At 40.6% G+C, this 16412-nt stretch overlaps 1 protein-coding gene across 1 annotated transcript; it reads left to right on the plus strand.

Moving 5' to 3' along the window:
• Window positions 1-2291: 2291 nt before the first annotated feature.
• Window positions 2292-16214, plus strand: LOC143361007 (uncharacterized). Its single transcript, XM_076800247.1, has 14 exons — window positions 2292-2628; window positions 4491-4959; window positions 5544-5643; window positions 5722-5844; window positions 6652-6897; window positions 7149-7199; window positions 7673-7835; window positions 7943-8212; window positions 8548-8814; window positions 11501-11993; window positions 15424-15523; window positions 15582-15704; window positions 15925-16080; window positions 16151-16214. The coding sequence occupies exons 1-14, from the start codon at window positions 2358-2360 to the stop codon at window positions 16211-16213; spliced, it is 2895 nt and encodes a 964-aa protein (XP_076656362.1). The 5' UTR covers window positions 2292-2357; the 3' UTR covers window position 16214.
• Window positions 16215-16412: the final 198 nt, after the last annotated feature.

A 16412-nucleotide genomic window follows, 5' to 3' on the forward strand; every position in this document is an offset into this window, starting at 1 on the left:
TCGGATCGGCGGAGATTTGTTAAAAGAAATTGCCGCAAAATTGACTTTGACCTTGAAATTCAAGGTCAAATTTTTTATGCTTGTATCGCATTCTACTCGCCATGGGGACCAAACTTGTCAAAGGAACCCTAGGTCGCAACTCAACCGTTCTCTTATAAAACACTGTTAAATATTTCAACTCAAACATTAAATATTTAATATTAAATGTTAAATATTTTTGTCTTCCGTTCCTCGGGTTTCTCGTCCTTTGCCATAGAATAGAACCATCAAGGTTTATCGCTCTTAATAGTCGTGCTTGATCACCGGCTTCGATATGGCCACCATTATGACGCGAACAGATCCTTAGTCTTTCTTCCAAATTTTTGCGAACTTTTTCGTAAATGTTCGGTATAACCTGCACACGGTGAAAAGCGTCTTCGATTCGTGATTTCAATTGCTGCATAGTTTGCGAGCTAAGGTATAGTTTCCAAATGCTTCGTCAATAGCATGAAGCATCTGACGCACGTTATAACGATGCACGTTATAATTTCTTCCTCTCCTTTGCATACCTGACGTCTAACACTCACTACACAAGAGAGCAGAAAAGATTGTGATTATTGGCAGTGGTTATCTGAAAGTTATGATGTTTACTGTCCTCTATTCGTTTAAATCCGTTCTGTTTACGAAATAATGGTGGCCATATCGAAGCCGGTGATCAAGCACGACTATTAAGAACGACAAACCTTGATGGTTCTATTCTATGGCAAAGAATGAGAAACCCGAGGACCGGAAGACGACGTTAAAATATTTAACATTGTTTTATAAGAGAACGGTTGAATTGCGACCTACGGTCCCTTTGACAAGTTTGATCCCCATGGCGAGTAGAATGCGATACAAACATAAAAAATTTGACCTTGAATTTCAAGGTCAAAATCAATTTTGCGGCAATTTCTTTTAATAAATCTCCACCGATCCGAAGGTGTACAACCATCTGCCAAAACCATGACACTAAATTTTGTTACACCCTGTACACCTCCATCATAGTACAGTGACTTCTCTACCGGGTGGTTCACGAGAAACAGGCCACCTAACTAACTCGGTTAGGTTTACAGATAGAAGGAAATGTTAGAGAGAAAAGTGGTGCTGTTAAAGGGGGCAAATATGGTGATATAAAAAAATGTTCCGATTGTCGTTTTCAAGGTCTTTTGAAGGTCATCGGTGATTTTTAAATAGCACCATATATTTTTAACTTCACAGTGTTGTAGCTGATGTCAAGACGAGTTTAATGATGTGGTACACTGTGACCTTCAAATGACCTTGAAACAAAATAATTGGATCCTTTTTTATTCCCGGCACATTAAACACAATAAGATACTTTACGTTTTTAGAAGAAACATTGCCCATATTTTTAGAAGATATGCCTTTAAAAATTCCATGAGTACCATAAGAGAATTTCTGAACAATAAATTTGCAAATCGCTGGATAGGGCGTAATGGACACATACTATAGTCAGCTTGTTCACCTGATCTAACTCCTCTTGATTTCTTTTTTCTGGGAAACACACAAAGATGATGTTTATCGTGATCAACCTACAACACCAGACAACTTGCAAAAAAGAATAATTAGATCTTATAGATCAATTCCAACAGAAACAATTGAAAGTACAATTGATTGCCTTGTAAAAGGTCATAATTTCGAACATTTAATTTAATTCAAATAAAATGATTGCACATTTTGAAGTTATCACTGCTTTATCATAAATTTTCAAGTTCGAGGTCGTTTGAAGGTCATAGTGTACCACATCATTAAACTCACCTTGACATCAGTTACGACACTGTGAAGTTAAAAATATATGGTGCTACTTAAAAATCATCGATAACCTTCAAGAAACCTTGAAAACGACTGTCATTGGAACATTTTTTTATATCATCATATTTGCCCCCTTTAACAGCACAACTTTTCTCTCTAACATTTTCTTCTATCCCTAAGCTTAACGGAGCTATTTAGGTGGCCTGTTTCTCGTAAACCACCCGGTATATATGTCGCCACGACCTGGATGATAAACGTCGTGGAATTATCCCCACTACCGCGGAGTAAACACGGCTCGTGTATGTCTCTTGGACGATACACGACGTTGGCAAGACCCCTGTTGTTGACATATATCGAGAATTCACTGTAATATTATGACATTAGCATTTTCTAAGCACGAACAATTTTCTAATCACAGTACTGGATTTTAGGATACCAAATGTTTGCTTTCGATCGCAAGAAAATCCATTGCTAGCTTTACGAATATTAACGTCTCGCTTCCGGAATTGAGGTTTACGATTATGGCGCGGCGGAATAATTGAAAAGTGCCCGTAGAAGTAATCGGGAAAATGGATTTCGCAATGGGATTTACCAAATACAATTTGATTCTGATCGGTGTTTGGCCAGATCCACGAGTTACGGCAGAACGTTCGCGTCAAATATCGTCGTTCGTGTTCTGGTCGACGGTCTTCGTGACGATTATGTTTGTCTCCCTACCTCAGATGTCGTATTTGCTACTAAGATCGACGAATTTGGACGAGGCGATCGAGAATCTGTCGATAAACGCGCCGGTCCTTTTCTCGCTGTCCAAGCACGCCTCCCTGCGACGTCACCGAAAGAGTAAGGGCTACATTTTCCATTCTCAATCGTCCAAATAAGGGAGAGTAGCCTGATTTAGGCTTCGTCTATGTTAAACCACTTTGCATCCTACCAGAGAAAAATATTCACAATGTTAAAAGACTGGGTTCTCCGGCCGCTAGGAGAAGCTCGAAAGAGAATGTGGCACACTCGCAACGCTAGATCCGCATATTTGTAAATGTGGAGTCCAAGGGTCCAAGATTCCTCATGCCATTTCGCAATACAGTGATTTCTTTATATATGTCGCAAAGGCCTTTTTGTATCGTGATGAAAATGCACTACGCATCCCCGAACTATGTATGTGGGACTATGTGGGAGTCATCGGCGGTGTGTGCAATGCCTGGTATACCCACTAAACCCCACGCTGGCCTCCCTGAGCTAATTGGGAGGCGGTCGGGATCTCGAAATCGAATGCAACCGACCACCCCCCTGCCCTTGCCAACTACGACCCCATCCCGCGGGGAGAGAAGCTACCCCCATGTGATCCTACCCTAGTAGGACCCCGCGCGGGCCGCCACACGAGTCCCAGCTCGTGTCGTCCACGCCCCCCGGAGAACCCCTAATATACTCGAGGGGTGGAGAAGCCCCAAGGGGCTCCCCAGGGCCGAGAGAGGAGGTCTCCGCACGCGGTAAGGAGGGGCCAAAGCGAGTTCCGGCTCACCCAGTCCTCTCCGGCCCACCCAGTCCGTGACGCCCGGTACGGAGGCGGCAGTCGCATTGGCGGGACTAGGCGAGACGCTCTCCCGGCCCCGCCCCTGCGGCCGGCCCCGCCCCTGGGAGGAAGCCTTGTTGTAGTCCCCGCTATGCCGGCGGTGGGAGTATTAGTTAGTCCTACCGCTGCCATCACGTCTGCGATCCCTAACCGGGGGCCGCCGGCCTCTAGGGGGGCGTCATCCCGCCCCTCTTCGCCACCTCCTTCTGCGACATTACTTGTTCGCAGAAGGAAACGACCGCATTCCATGGCCCCTCACCGCCGACCATGCGGTCCACCACGGCCGGCAGCGAAAGGTCCGATGTCGCCAAGACCTGGATGATAATCGACGCGGAATTATCCCCACTACCGCGGGGTATACCCCGTGAGGGGCCGTGAATGTCGAGAGGCCTCGAACGTCGAGGAGTGTAAACATAACACGGCTAGGGTATGTCTTCTGTGCAATACATGACCCTGGAAAGGCCCGTGTTGTTGATATATATCGAGAATTCACTGTCATGCAAAGATGGTCCTTTTCCGTGGTCAAAAGCGATAGATAAAAGACAAATCTGGAGCGCTAGCCCCTTGAAAAGTCCTACTTTTACGTTTTCTACACGTAATCCGCAATATTCTAGCGTTGTGAGCGTGCGACACTCTCACTCGAGCTTCTCCTAGCGGCCGTTCATAGCGTGACGATCACCGGGGAACCCAGCCTTGTGTCACTTGACTTCTACATTTTGCCGAATATTGCATATTTCGTCTAGAAAACGCAAAAGTAGGACTTTTGGAGGGGCTAGCGCTCTAGATTTATCTTTTATCTAGCGCTTTCGACCACAGAAAAGTCCCATCTTTGCATTATTGCGAAATGGCATGAGCAATCCCGGACCCTTGCAATCCTCGTGTACGTATATGCGGATCTAGCGTTGTGAACGTGCCACACTCTCACTCGAGCTTCTCCTAGCGGCCGGAGAACCCACCCTTTAGTGGTATCAATAAATCAACATAAACGCTCAACAAATAGATTTGTTAGCTACAAAATTATACACATTTTTTGTTACATTTTCTGTAGAACTAGAACAGATCAATTTAAAAATTTTAAAAGATGACTTTTGACAGCTTCGGGAGAAATAGTGTTGAGCTATCGTCTTTCCAGCACTCTCGCTGTTGCTTGAACAATTGCTGGCCGACTGGTCCTCGCCGCATTCGAAATCGGATCATCAAGTGATGCTGAAGAACGCAAAAATAAGTCGATTGATATCGATCGTGTTGTCCAGCTTCACTTACATAATGTTTGTCGCATTCATGGCTCTTCAAGTAACCAGCAGCATTGAGAACACCTCGATGACCGATTCGAAGGCACTGCTACACCCATCGATCTTCCCCTACGACACGGGGAAGAGTCCGAATTTGCAGGTGACCTGGATGGGACAGATCATGGGCATGGCGTCCATGACCCTATGCTACTCCAGCTTCGACACTTTCCTGGCCGTCCTCGTGCTACATCTGTGCGGACAATTGTCCATTCTCAGGAACGCTCTTGAAGACCTGGCTAACAGAAACCATCAGACGAAGTTCAGGGACAGAATCGTTTACATTGTACACAGGCACAACGAGCTGACGAGGTTTGTGCATGCCATTCATTAGGAGTCTGCCAAGGGTAGTCACGTGACTTTTGCAGAGTCAGCAGGTCGGTAACTGATGTACAATTTCCGTTCACAGACTTCAGATACCAACTTAAGATCCGTTTTGGTCCTGATCCGACGGGTCTTAAGTCTATGACTGAATTTGTCACATTTTGTCGGTAACGTGGTCACTCTACTTTATCACGGGTCTACGGCGACATGGCCCTTAATAAAAAATTTTAGGCCCCAAAGAAAGACGACTTGGCCCCTAACTTTACCGGAGGAACATGATCTTTACGAATTTTGTTATGAAGAAATTAGTGGACGTATTGTTTCAACGTTTAGATAATGCAAAACTCTTGCTTTATCTCAGGACTTGTAACTTTTTTCCGATGAAATATTGAAAATTGAGTTACAGCTTTGGTCCTGGAAGTTGTTTTTTGAAAAAGAACATCTGCATTTTGGGCAAGACTTTGAATGTTGATAGCCATCTTATATCGATTGTGATCTTTTAGGAATTATTACTGTAAAAAGGGATATCTGCCAACGGTAAAGATGTCTGATTCGGAAATTTTGTGTTCAAGGTTTGCAGTGACTGTGGAAGAATGCTTCAATCTGATGCTGCTTGTGCAAACCGTGATGTGCACGTTGATGTTCTGTATGACCGGATATCGTTTGATAAACGTACGTCCATGGACGCTAGATTGAATTATTGTTTCACGAAGACAAATGTTAGTTGCACATACTTATCTTATTTTATAGTCCGTAGACCAAGAGGAGGACAAGGTATCCATTTTTGAGATGATCTTTTGTTTCATGCACGTGACAAACTCGATGCTGCACTTCTTTGTTTACTGTTACGTTGGGGAGATGCTTGTTCAAGAAGTGAGTAGACAACAATTACAATGTGAAAAAGAGTTTTAAATTATATACTTGATTATTAATTCATCGTCAGAGCAATACTCGAGGCAAATTCAATGTTCTACCGATACCTCGATAAAAAATGAATTTCACTATTTTTCTATAGTATACCGGGTGGTTCACGAGAAACAGGCCACCTAAGTAGCTCCGTTAGGCTTAGAGATAGAAGAAAATGTTAGAGAGAAAAGTTGAACTGTTAAAAGGGACAAATATGGTAATATAAAGAAATGTTCCAATAGCAGTCGTTTTCAAGGTTTTGCGAAGGTCATCAATGATTTTTAAATACCACCATATGTGGAGAACACTCAAAGATGAGTAAATCAATTCCAACAGAAACAATTGAAAGTACAATTGATTGCTTTGTAAAATGTTTAAATGTTAGTGTTACTGCTCAAGGTCATAATTTCGAACATTTAATTTAATTGAAATAAAATGATTGCACATTTTGAAGTTACCATTGCTTTATGATAAATTTTCTGGTTCAAGGACAGTTGAAGGTCATAGTGTACCACATCATTGAACTCATCTTGACATCAGCTACAACACTGTAAAGTTAAAAATATATGGTGCTATTTACAAATCATCGATGACCTTCAAAAGACTGAAAACGACTACAATCGGAACATTTTTTTATATCACCATATTTGCCCCTTTTAACAGTACAACTTTTCTCTGTAACATTTTCTTCTATCTCTAAGCCTAAGAGGTGGCCTATTTCTCGTGAACCACCCGGTATATGTCACAGTACAGTAACAATATTCCAACTTTTAGAGTACCGGAATAGCTCAATCGGCGTACGATTGCATTTGGTACGATCTACCGCCGAAACAGGCGGCTTTGATGATCACCATAATACATCGGGCAGGAGAATCGTTGAAAATAACTGCTGGAAAATTTAGCCCTCTCTCCTTTGAACTTTTTAACGCTGTGAGTTTCCAACAAATTAATTACAAATATTCCTCCTATGCCAGTAACAAAGATAATATATGTCTTACACACCGAAAAATTAATAATAAATGAATACTTGTGCGTGTTCGACTACAGGTGGGAGAAAATTTAAGGGGTGGTTCGTGACAATATCAGACGAAAACGAAGGGTAAAAAAATTGTGACATCGGCTTCATATTTTAATTATTAACAATTAAAAATCCGCCTAAAATGCGGCAATCCGGCCGACAGTCACGAATCATGTGACAGATACTCCGTGTGGCTCGCTAGAAGTCACCTGGCAAAAATTCGGCGTGTTGGGTCATTCCACACGCATTTTAGGTTCTAAACGAATTATTAGCTATAGTGAGGACGTCAAAGCCTAATCGTTGGGTGCAAGCCAGGACCCCCCTTGACACGTGACTATATGACGCGCCTTTATGACGTAAGCAACGTACACCTCTGATGGCCGGGTTGCCGCATTTTAGGCAAATTTTTAATTGATAATAAGTAAGAAATAAAGGTTATATTCTCTTAAGCTAAAATCTTATATTCTCTTGGAGCACCACCCCTTAAATTTTCTCCCACCGGTAGTCGAACACCCTATATTATACGATGCCAAGTGTACTGTATATATGATTAGGTCAAGAGTTACAAGATTTACAAGATTACAGTTCTTTTTTTTCAGGTAATGAAGACTTCCGCCGGATACCTGTCCGTTTTATTGGCCATGAAAGATTAATAAATAAATACAGTCCATCTTGTATTGATTTTTTATGAACGTTTTGGTATTTAAACGTATTACTTGTAAATACTTATAATAATCCACGGAAGTCTGGTGTAACTGCATTTATGAATTAAAACAGGGCTTAATCAAGACACTTTATTCGAAGCACAGTCAATTGCAATGTCTACGAAGATCCTGTTATTGTCTTAGCTGTTCACAAGTGTATAACTATAAGAAACGTACTACGTCTCACCGCCAAGAGGACATCGCGCAGTTTCAAGAGCTTATAGTAACTACAGCTCGTAACCTGTATTTCTTTACCACGATCGTTCCAAGTCTATCAATTAAACAGACAGGAGAATATACTTTCGGAGACTTTCGGAGCGTCTTCAATAATCAACGAATTCATGAACCGTTGTACCTACACGAAGTTCCAATCGATTGCTAATTTTTTCATCGGAACCACAAAAGAAAACTAGCAAACTACGCGGAAAGGCTCCCTCCTACTTGACTTCGTGCACTTTCTGCATGGGGTGGAAACGAACTTTCTTACAAAAAAAAAAGCATAAAAAGCGAGCATGCGTCCTTTCGATGAACTGCGCAGACCAAGAGACTCAGAAATTTCGTGGTCGTCAGTTTGTCGCGTGGTCTAGTAGGGTGCTAATGGATTTCGAACGAGGTACTCCACAACCCCCATCGAATCCGAATTGAATAAGCCTCGATACTAAACGATATACAGAAAATACAATCAAGATCGCGACTCTCTACTGAACGGGGATGTATCCAATTTTCATTACCAAAAAGCTGTAGATTACTCAATTTTTATTAACATTAGAACTACTGAGCAATAAATACAACCATTTTTATTCTAACATGTGCTTCAATAAAGAAGTTCATTCAAAAATTTCTGACGAGAACATTTTTATAATTTCAGTAATTGTGAAAGAAAAAATTAAGAACCAGTCATTTTGACTGAATGCGAGCAATCGTCGTTAACGATCGCCGATGTTCTAGATTTAAGAGACGCGATCGGATGGAATCGTTTCAATCTCCGTATAGTTGGAATCTGGCCAGAACCAGCGATGGTACACGAACGTATAGCGGATTTCCGAGCTTTCGTATCCGTCTTCTGTGTAATGATCTTTGTCAACGTATGGCAGAGCGCGGATCTGTTCATGGTGGGTAACGATCTCAGTCAGATCACGTCCATCTTGTCGCTGGCCAACATCCCAGGATACAACTCGGTTATCAAGTTAATTTTCGTCTGGTATTATCGAAAAGGTAAGCCCACAAACGGATCAAGATCGGACCAAGATCTTGCAAAGATCCGAGCCCTAAGAAAGACATTGTTCTCCTCTAAGAATGTACCAATAGTTTTCTCTGCGTGAGAAGAAGCCACAATAAATTTCTTATAAGATTATAAGTATAATATACAGGGTGAGTCACCTAACGTTAACACCTCAAATATCTTTCTTGTTATTAAAATATGGTAAGGACAAAGTTGAATGGTACAATGGGGCTGACACGATGCCAAAAAAAATTTTGTTTTTATGTCATTTTTTTAGAGATATCAAGGTGACCTTCACTTTTTTAAATGGCACCACCCTTTTTTAAACACCTACAATGATAGTCCCTTTCATTAGGAATTCAGTGGCAATAATTATTCCAAGGTCATTCAAGGTCACCGACAGAGAAAACGTATAAGATTTAGAATATGTAAGCAGAATACGTTTATCACGGTTGAGACTTGTAGTAAATAGTAAACATAGTATGGTCGTAGTTAAAGTAAACATATTAAGGTCCTTCAATGTTATTGTTATTCAGCATTCTTATTTACTGTTTCCAAATGCGATTCCGTCTTATTCAATGACTGAAAAGTGTGATATGATCACGACTTACTGTGAATGTAGATAAAATGCAGTGCAGGCCCGATTACATTATGAAGAAAGGTACCCCGAACGAAACACTCCTTCGAGACAGACTTTCATTAATACGTACAGGTTGTTTCGAAGTACTGGAAGTGTACATACAAGACAGCACAAACGGAAGAATCCCACGACTAATGAAGACAATGAAATTAATATTTTAGCAGCAATCGCTGTCGATCCTCACGTGAGTACGAGAAAAATTTCCCGGAAAGCAGGCATAAGTCAAAGTAGCGTAATACGAATTCTGGCCCGACATAAATTTCATCCGTTCCACATATCGCTCCATCAAGAATTGCACGGGAATGATTTTCAAAATAGAAATAACTTTTGTCAATGGGGATTGCTTCAAAATCATTCATTTTTTTCTAATGTCTTGTTTACGGAGGAAGCAACATTCACTAATCATGGCCCAATTATACATTTATAAAATACAGGTATTCTGCTTCCATATTTTAGTTTCATACGTTTTTTCTGTCCTTGACCTTGAATGACCTTGGAATAATATAGTCACTGCATTCCTAATGAAAGGGACTATCATTGTAGGTGTTTAAAAAAGGGTGGTTCCATTTAAAAAAAAGTCAAGGTGACCTTGATATCTCTAAAAAAATGACATAAAAACAAAATTTTTTATGGCATCGTGTCAGCCTCATTGTACCATTCAACTTTGTCCTTACCATATTTTACGTATCTTTAGAAACAACAAAGATATTTGAGGTGCAAATGTTAGGTGACTCACCCTGTATGTACTAAATATACATTACTTACGAGTACATGTATAAAAGTATACAAAAATAGATATGGTGGAACCTCGATTATCCCAATCAAACAGAAAAACCCCGTGGGTTCGTGTAATACACAAGTTTCTTCGTTACAAATTCAATTGTTATTGATTTATACAATAAGTAACGTTTGCATATAGCTTTAGATTGAGCTACTTATACACAGTGATCGACTACAGTTGGGAGAAAATTTAAGGAGTGGTTCTCCATGACAATATAAAACGAAAATGAGGAATAAAACAAATTCGATTTCGGCTCCATTTTTCAGTTGTTGACATTTAACCCTTTGCACTCGGCGCTATTTTCAATCCAAAACTAAATTTTTCTTCCGTCTTACAATATTTTCATTATATTCATACGACACTGATCCGATTTCTACATATAATATTTAAATGTTTAGTAATCTATTAAATACAAATTCTGTAATGTAACAAATATTTTCTAAAATTTCTCGTAATTTCTTTGAAATATTGCCACAACAATTTCTAGTGGTGCTTCAGAGTCACCACTCGAGTGGAAGGGGTTAAAAATCCGCCTGGAATGAGGCAACCCTACCAACAGAGGTGAACGTTACGTACGTCATAGAGGCGCGCGACAGTCATGTAAACAAATATGTTCATTTTTGTGAATACTTGCCCTTGCGAGGATTTCTTTCAATATTGATGGACATAATGGATATATGGAAACCATTTTATAGTGACCACGAGTAAATTAATTATGTGAGTCTGATTGTAGATTGAAAAGGCGTTAATCCCTTCTACTCGATAATTCCGTAGGGCGGATATTAGAAATGCCCTTGTGGATTTTAACACGTAGGCAGGTTCAATGTCGTCCAACGATTAATTTGTGAATTCTTAAAATATTTCACCACGCTGAGACCACAACTAAGAACCAAGGTAAGCATGTATTTGTCACTTGATACGTGACTGTCGCGCGCCTTTATGACGTACACAACGGACACCTCTGTTGGTCGGGTTGCCGCATTTTAGGCGGATATTTGATTGCTAATATCTAAAAGACGAAGTCAAAATCGCAAATTTTTTATTCTTCATTTTCATCTTATATCGTCATCGAGAATCACCCTTCAAATTTTCCCGCATCTGTAGTCGAACACCCTCTATACAAAGTATGTTGGGATATCGGAGACTCTAGACATCAGATGATCCAGGTTCTACTGTAGACTGAAAGAAATCTCAAGATTAATTTACACGTAAGATTTTGTCCAAATAAGTTTGTATTAATTTTTATCAATGTCTGCAGACCTTCAGCCGCTGATAAAGTCATTCTACGACGACTGGCACGCACCGAAGACCGAGGAGGAGAGAAGAACGATGGTGGACAGCGCGAAGCTTTGTAATAGTTTGTCGATTTGGTGCACCGTTCTGACCCAGTCGATGTTGGTCGCATACATCGGCACCCGATCCTACGCGATAGCCACGTGCGACATAAACACAGAACCGTCGGATCATTTGACCATTTACCCTGCGTACTACCCCATCGACCTGAGGCGGACACTGTTCAGGGTGGCAGTGAACGTGGCGCAAGTAATCGCTGCCTACTGTGCTGTCATCCCTTATACCAGCGTTGACATTTTCATAGCCACGTTGGTATTGCACACGTGCGGACAGTTCACGAATCTGCACAGGAAACTGGAGAATCTGATGGATGAATCGAATGGGAAAAATGTCAGGAATTCTAGCGACATTCGGGAGGAGCTGGCCTCTATAGTGAAGCGGCACGAACACTTGAACTGGTGAACAGATAGGGTTCGAGCGGGGTTGATTGGCTGATCGAGATCTGTGCAGAAAGTTTCTCACTTTTCTTGTACACAGTCCCGATAAAATATATTTGTAATTAGGACATTGTCAAAAATGAAAACGTTCTCGGCCTAATGAAACGTCCAGGTTCAGCAATCAGAATATCTTACAGATTTTTAATTCTTCTATGGAGAAAGATTAACGTGAGGTCATTCCTTGCCAAATCGATCACTTATGACCTCACCATTGGCGATTTTGTTCTAATTGAAATAAGTTCCAATTCCATGTGAAATTAGGGGCGGGTTTTAAAACAACGTTTTGCCGGTTTGGAATTTGTGTAAAAATTACAGGGTTTCGAATTTTGCAATTTTTGCCGGTTTTTGGGGAAAATGCACTTCACTTACGAATTTTGATCTCCGGAACTATTTGTGTGATCGAGCTAAATTTTTCTTGCTTCATTCAGAAAAGTTTTGGGTATGTAAAATAATTTTTCAACCTGTGTAATTAAGTTTATAATGTCGCAAATCGTTAACGAATTCTTTTTTTATGAGGCGCCAAGGTTTTTCAAATTTTGAAAAAATATGATCAGGTTCCCTGAAGTTTTCCCATCAAAATGAGCCCTTGAAAAAGATGGTGTCTTGAAAATTGACGTCACAATGAATGGGAATGACGGGGAATGAACACAGTGTGTCCCCATTTTTGGTAGGGGAGTCGTGCTCTCCGCTATACAGGACTGAATGAAGAACTAAGTCATAATCTTGTCATAATTTCTGAAAGTTTAGAACATAATATACGTTCCGTTCATATTTTTTAAAAGAAGTTAATGGACTATCTTAAGGGCCCGGGGTAGTCACGTGACTTTTTAATTAATAATTTCCATTCACAGCCTTCAGACACAGACTTAAGATCCGTCTTGGTCTTGATCCGACGGGTCTTAAGTCTGTGACTAAACTTGTCACATTTTTTGCTATGTATCATCGATATTATGAATTCTGACGCCAGAAACGTGCTTCAAATTTTCGCCTTTATTTCGCAACAAAATCAAGACAAATTATAGCTCAATTTGTAGCTGGAGTTATTTTATAGTGCGCGCTGGTCTCGACATCATCCAGAAAACTCATCGAATGGCATAAAAATGCTTGGATTCCACGGCATGCACATCGTCAATTTTTGACCTACTTCGAACGCTTATATTGCCAAATATCTGCATAATCTCGGCAGCTCCTGACCAGCGCAAACTAGATTGAACCTTCCTCTTTCGAATGAGCCCTTTCCCAGCGAAAAATATTCTCATATAAGGACGAAAACTTGAAGCACGTGAAACCATTTTTTGACGGTAATGTAGTCACTCTACCTTATCACGAATCTACGGAGACCGGCCCCTTAAACACATACAGGGTGTTCGACTTCAGTTGGGAGAAAATTTAAGGGGTGGTTCTCCATGACAATATAAGACGAACATGAAAACTAAAAAAAATTATGATTCCGGCTTCATTTTTTAGGTATTAACGATTCGAAATGCGCCTCGAATGCGGCAAACCGACTAACAGAAGTGTACGTTGCGTGCGTCATAGACCATGCGCGTTGGTCACGTATCAAGTGACAGATACTCCGCGTGCATCACAGGAAGTCATCAGGAATAAGGCTGTAAACCGACCGATTGGATCATTCCACACGCAACTTCGGTACTAGCCGAATTATGGACTAAAGTGTGTGATCACAAAGCACAAGCATAGGGTACGAGCGAGATCCCCCTTTAATACACAACTGACGCACACCTTTATGACATAAGCAACGTACACCTCTTTTGGTCGGGTTGCCGCATTTTAGACGGATTTTTTACACTAGGTTTACGGAGCACTAAAAATGACTATTTTACATTACTTTATAAAAATAACATGAATGTATCGATCAAAGTTTATAGCCATTTTTTTAATCATATATACCCAAAGAAATCGATTCGTTAAATAATTGCTCATGGAATCATTTTTACAATCTCAATAGTCGCAATTTAAAAAATACTAGAATCCGTCATTTTGACGGGTCCCGTAAATCTAGTGTTAATTGATAATAACTAAAAAATGAAGCCTAAATCGCAATTTTATTATTCTTCATTTTCGTCCTATATTGTTTTGTAGAACCGCTCCTTAAATTTTCTCTCAGCTGTAGTCGAACAACCTGTACATCTGAAAAAACATAAAAGAGATTATATACTTTTCTGACGGGGCATTAAGCATTAATTTAACTCATCATTTTAACGATTTCGGTGTTCCTGCTGAATGACATTTTTTGCAACCGCTCATGGTAAGGGCCCATATGGCGGTATTAGAGGAAGCATTAAAAAACTAACAATGCGCACAAGCTTACAAAGACCATTGTAAAATTAAATTCTCAACCCTAAAGATTTATTATATTACCAATTACATGCGCTAGAAGCTGTAATAGCTTCACGCTATTATCAAATAAAGAAGCACTATGTAAAACTTGCTCGTGCGATATGTATTGCTCCGTGTTTAGTGTAATGAAATAGTTTTCATTATATTTGTTCTCACAATCCCCAAGTCCACCACACTCAATGATTCTATCCATACTTCTGACCATAACCCCTCCATACCCAATCCCGATGGAAGAAAACCACCATTTTCTCGTGGTTTCCATCGAGTAATAGCACCTCTTTTGTAGAACATATTCAATTAGTATAGACATTGCATATATAAATGAAGTCATGGTTAAAAAGATGTCGTTCGCCATGAGTGGTTATTAATGTAGTTCTTGATGTATAAATAGAGTCATTTAGTCGTGTACGAGATCTGCCGGTGTTGCTTTGGATCCAGCAGTATAGGCAGCCGACCATAATAGCAGAACGCACGACTCGCCTACCTGAAACGGGAGTACACCGCGCCATTTCCCAGTTCATTGGGACGGCAATTTCAAGTCTCCATCTTTTGAAGGGCTCCTTTCGATGAGAAAACTTCAAGGGATCTGATGAAATATTTTCAAAGCTTAAAAAACCTTGGCACCTCACCGAAAAAAACGAAAAAAAAAGGATTCGTTTATGTTTTTCGACATTACAAAGTTTATTATCCAGGTTGAAGAATTCATTTACAATAGCCCAATACCGTCTGAATACAATAAAAAAAAATTATTTCGATCAGGCAAATAGTTCCCGAGATAAAAATTCGTACGTGAAGTGCATGTTCGCCAGAATGGACAAAATTTGCAACATTCTTGATGACTCAAACCCTGCTACCCCTAACTTCACATGGACTACAACATATTTCAATTAGAACAACATCGCCGCTGGTGAGGTCAAAAATTGATCCCGGATGTGTCAACTGCCTCGAGCAGACAATCGATATTATTACCGCGATAATAACAAATTAAGAAATTGCTGATAATGGCGACGCGTGTTTTCTTTTACCAAAGGGCTGCTGCCAGGATCGACGACTGCTTCAGCATGCTGTTATTTCTTCAGATGCTATTCAGCACAGTCGAGATATGTTTCCAGGGATTTCTGTTCTTCAATGTAAATAATCAAAGCGAGAAACAAATCGACAGATCTTAACTGTGCTTATTTGTTACAGGTGATACTGACAAGCGACGAGGGCATGCTGAACTTTCAATTGGTCTTTTTCGTGCTTTTCATATCGTTCGTTATAGTACACATGTTCGTTTATTGTTACGTGGGCGAACTGCTTCGCGTCCAAGTGAGTGGTCTTTAATCTCATTTTTATAAATTAGCTCGTACTTCGATGCAATCCACAATCGAATGATGTTAACACGTGCTGGTATCCCGGTTCTCCAATTGTTAACGAATCGCAATTAATATCCAAGCGAGCGAAGCATGATCGGAACAATGCTTACTGTTCTTCCGAAGGCAATGGCTCCTGGCGAGCAGATTCCGAGTGAGAAAACGCTATGTTGCAGAGCTCCAACATGGCCGTCGCCGCCTACGAATCGAGATGGTACAACGTAGCACCGCCAGAAGCGAAGTGTCTTGTATTCGTCATGCTGAGATCCAAGCGACCACTTTGTCTGACAGCAGGCAAATTCGGTACCTTCTCCATGGAAATGTTTAGCACCGTAAGATCACCTCCGCGTCCACTAATACTATTCCAAGAACCAAGATGCAGAAGGTCTTTTTCAACTTCAGATTCTGAGAACAGCGATGGGCTACCTGTCGGTTCTCGTAACAGTCTCGAGCGTCGACAACTGATCATCTCAGACGAAAAAACAACCTAGAGGTTTATAGTTTGAACTACTATAATGCCATTTACGAAAGTTCACCAATACCCCCTGCACGCATCCAAAATGTTAGGTACATCGGAGTTTCTATATCCCCACGAAGACAAGGCAAGAATTCACCCTGTGGCAAACAATTTGAGTGCGCTTTCTTTTTTTTTCTGTCCTCCCCT

Source organism: Halictus rubicundus, chromosome 14, assembly GCF_050948215.1.
Source record: "Halictus rubicundus isolate RS-2024b chromosome 14, iyHalRubi1_principal, whole genome shotgun sequence".
In the NCBI taxonomy this organism is placed as follows: Eukaryota; Metazoa; Arthropoda; class Insecta; order Hymenoptera; family Halictidae; genus Halictus; species Halictus rubicundus.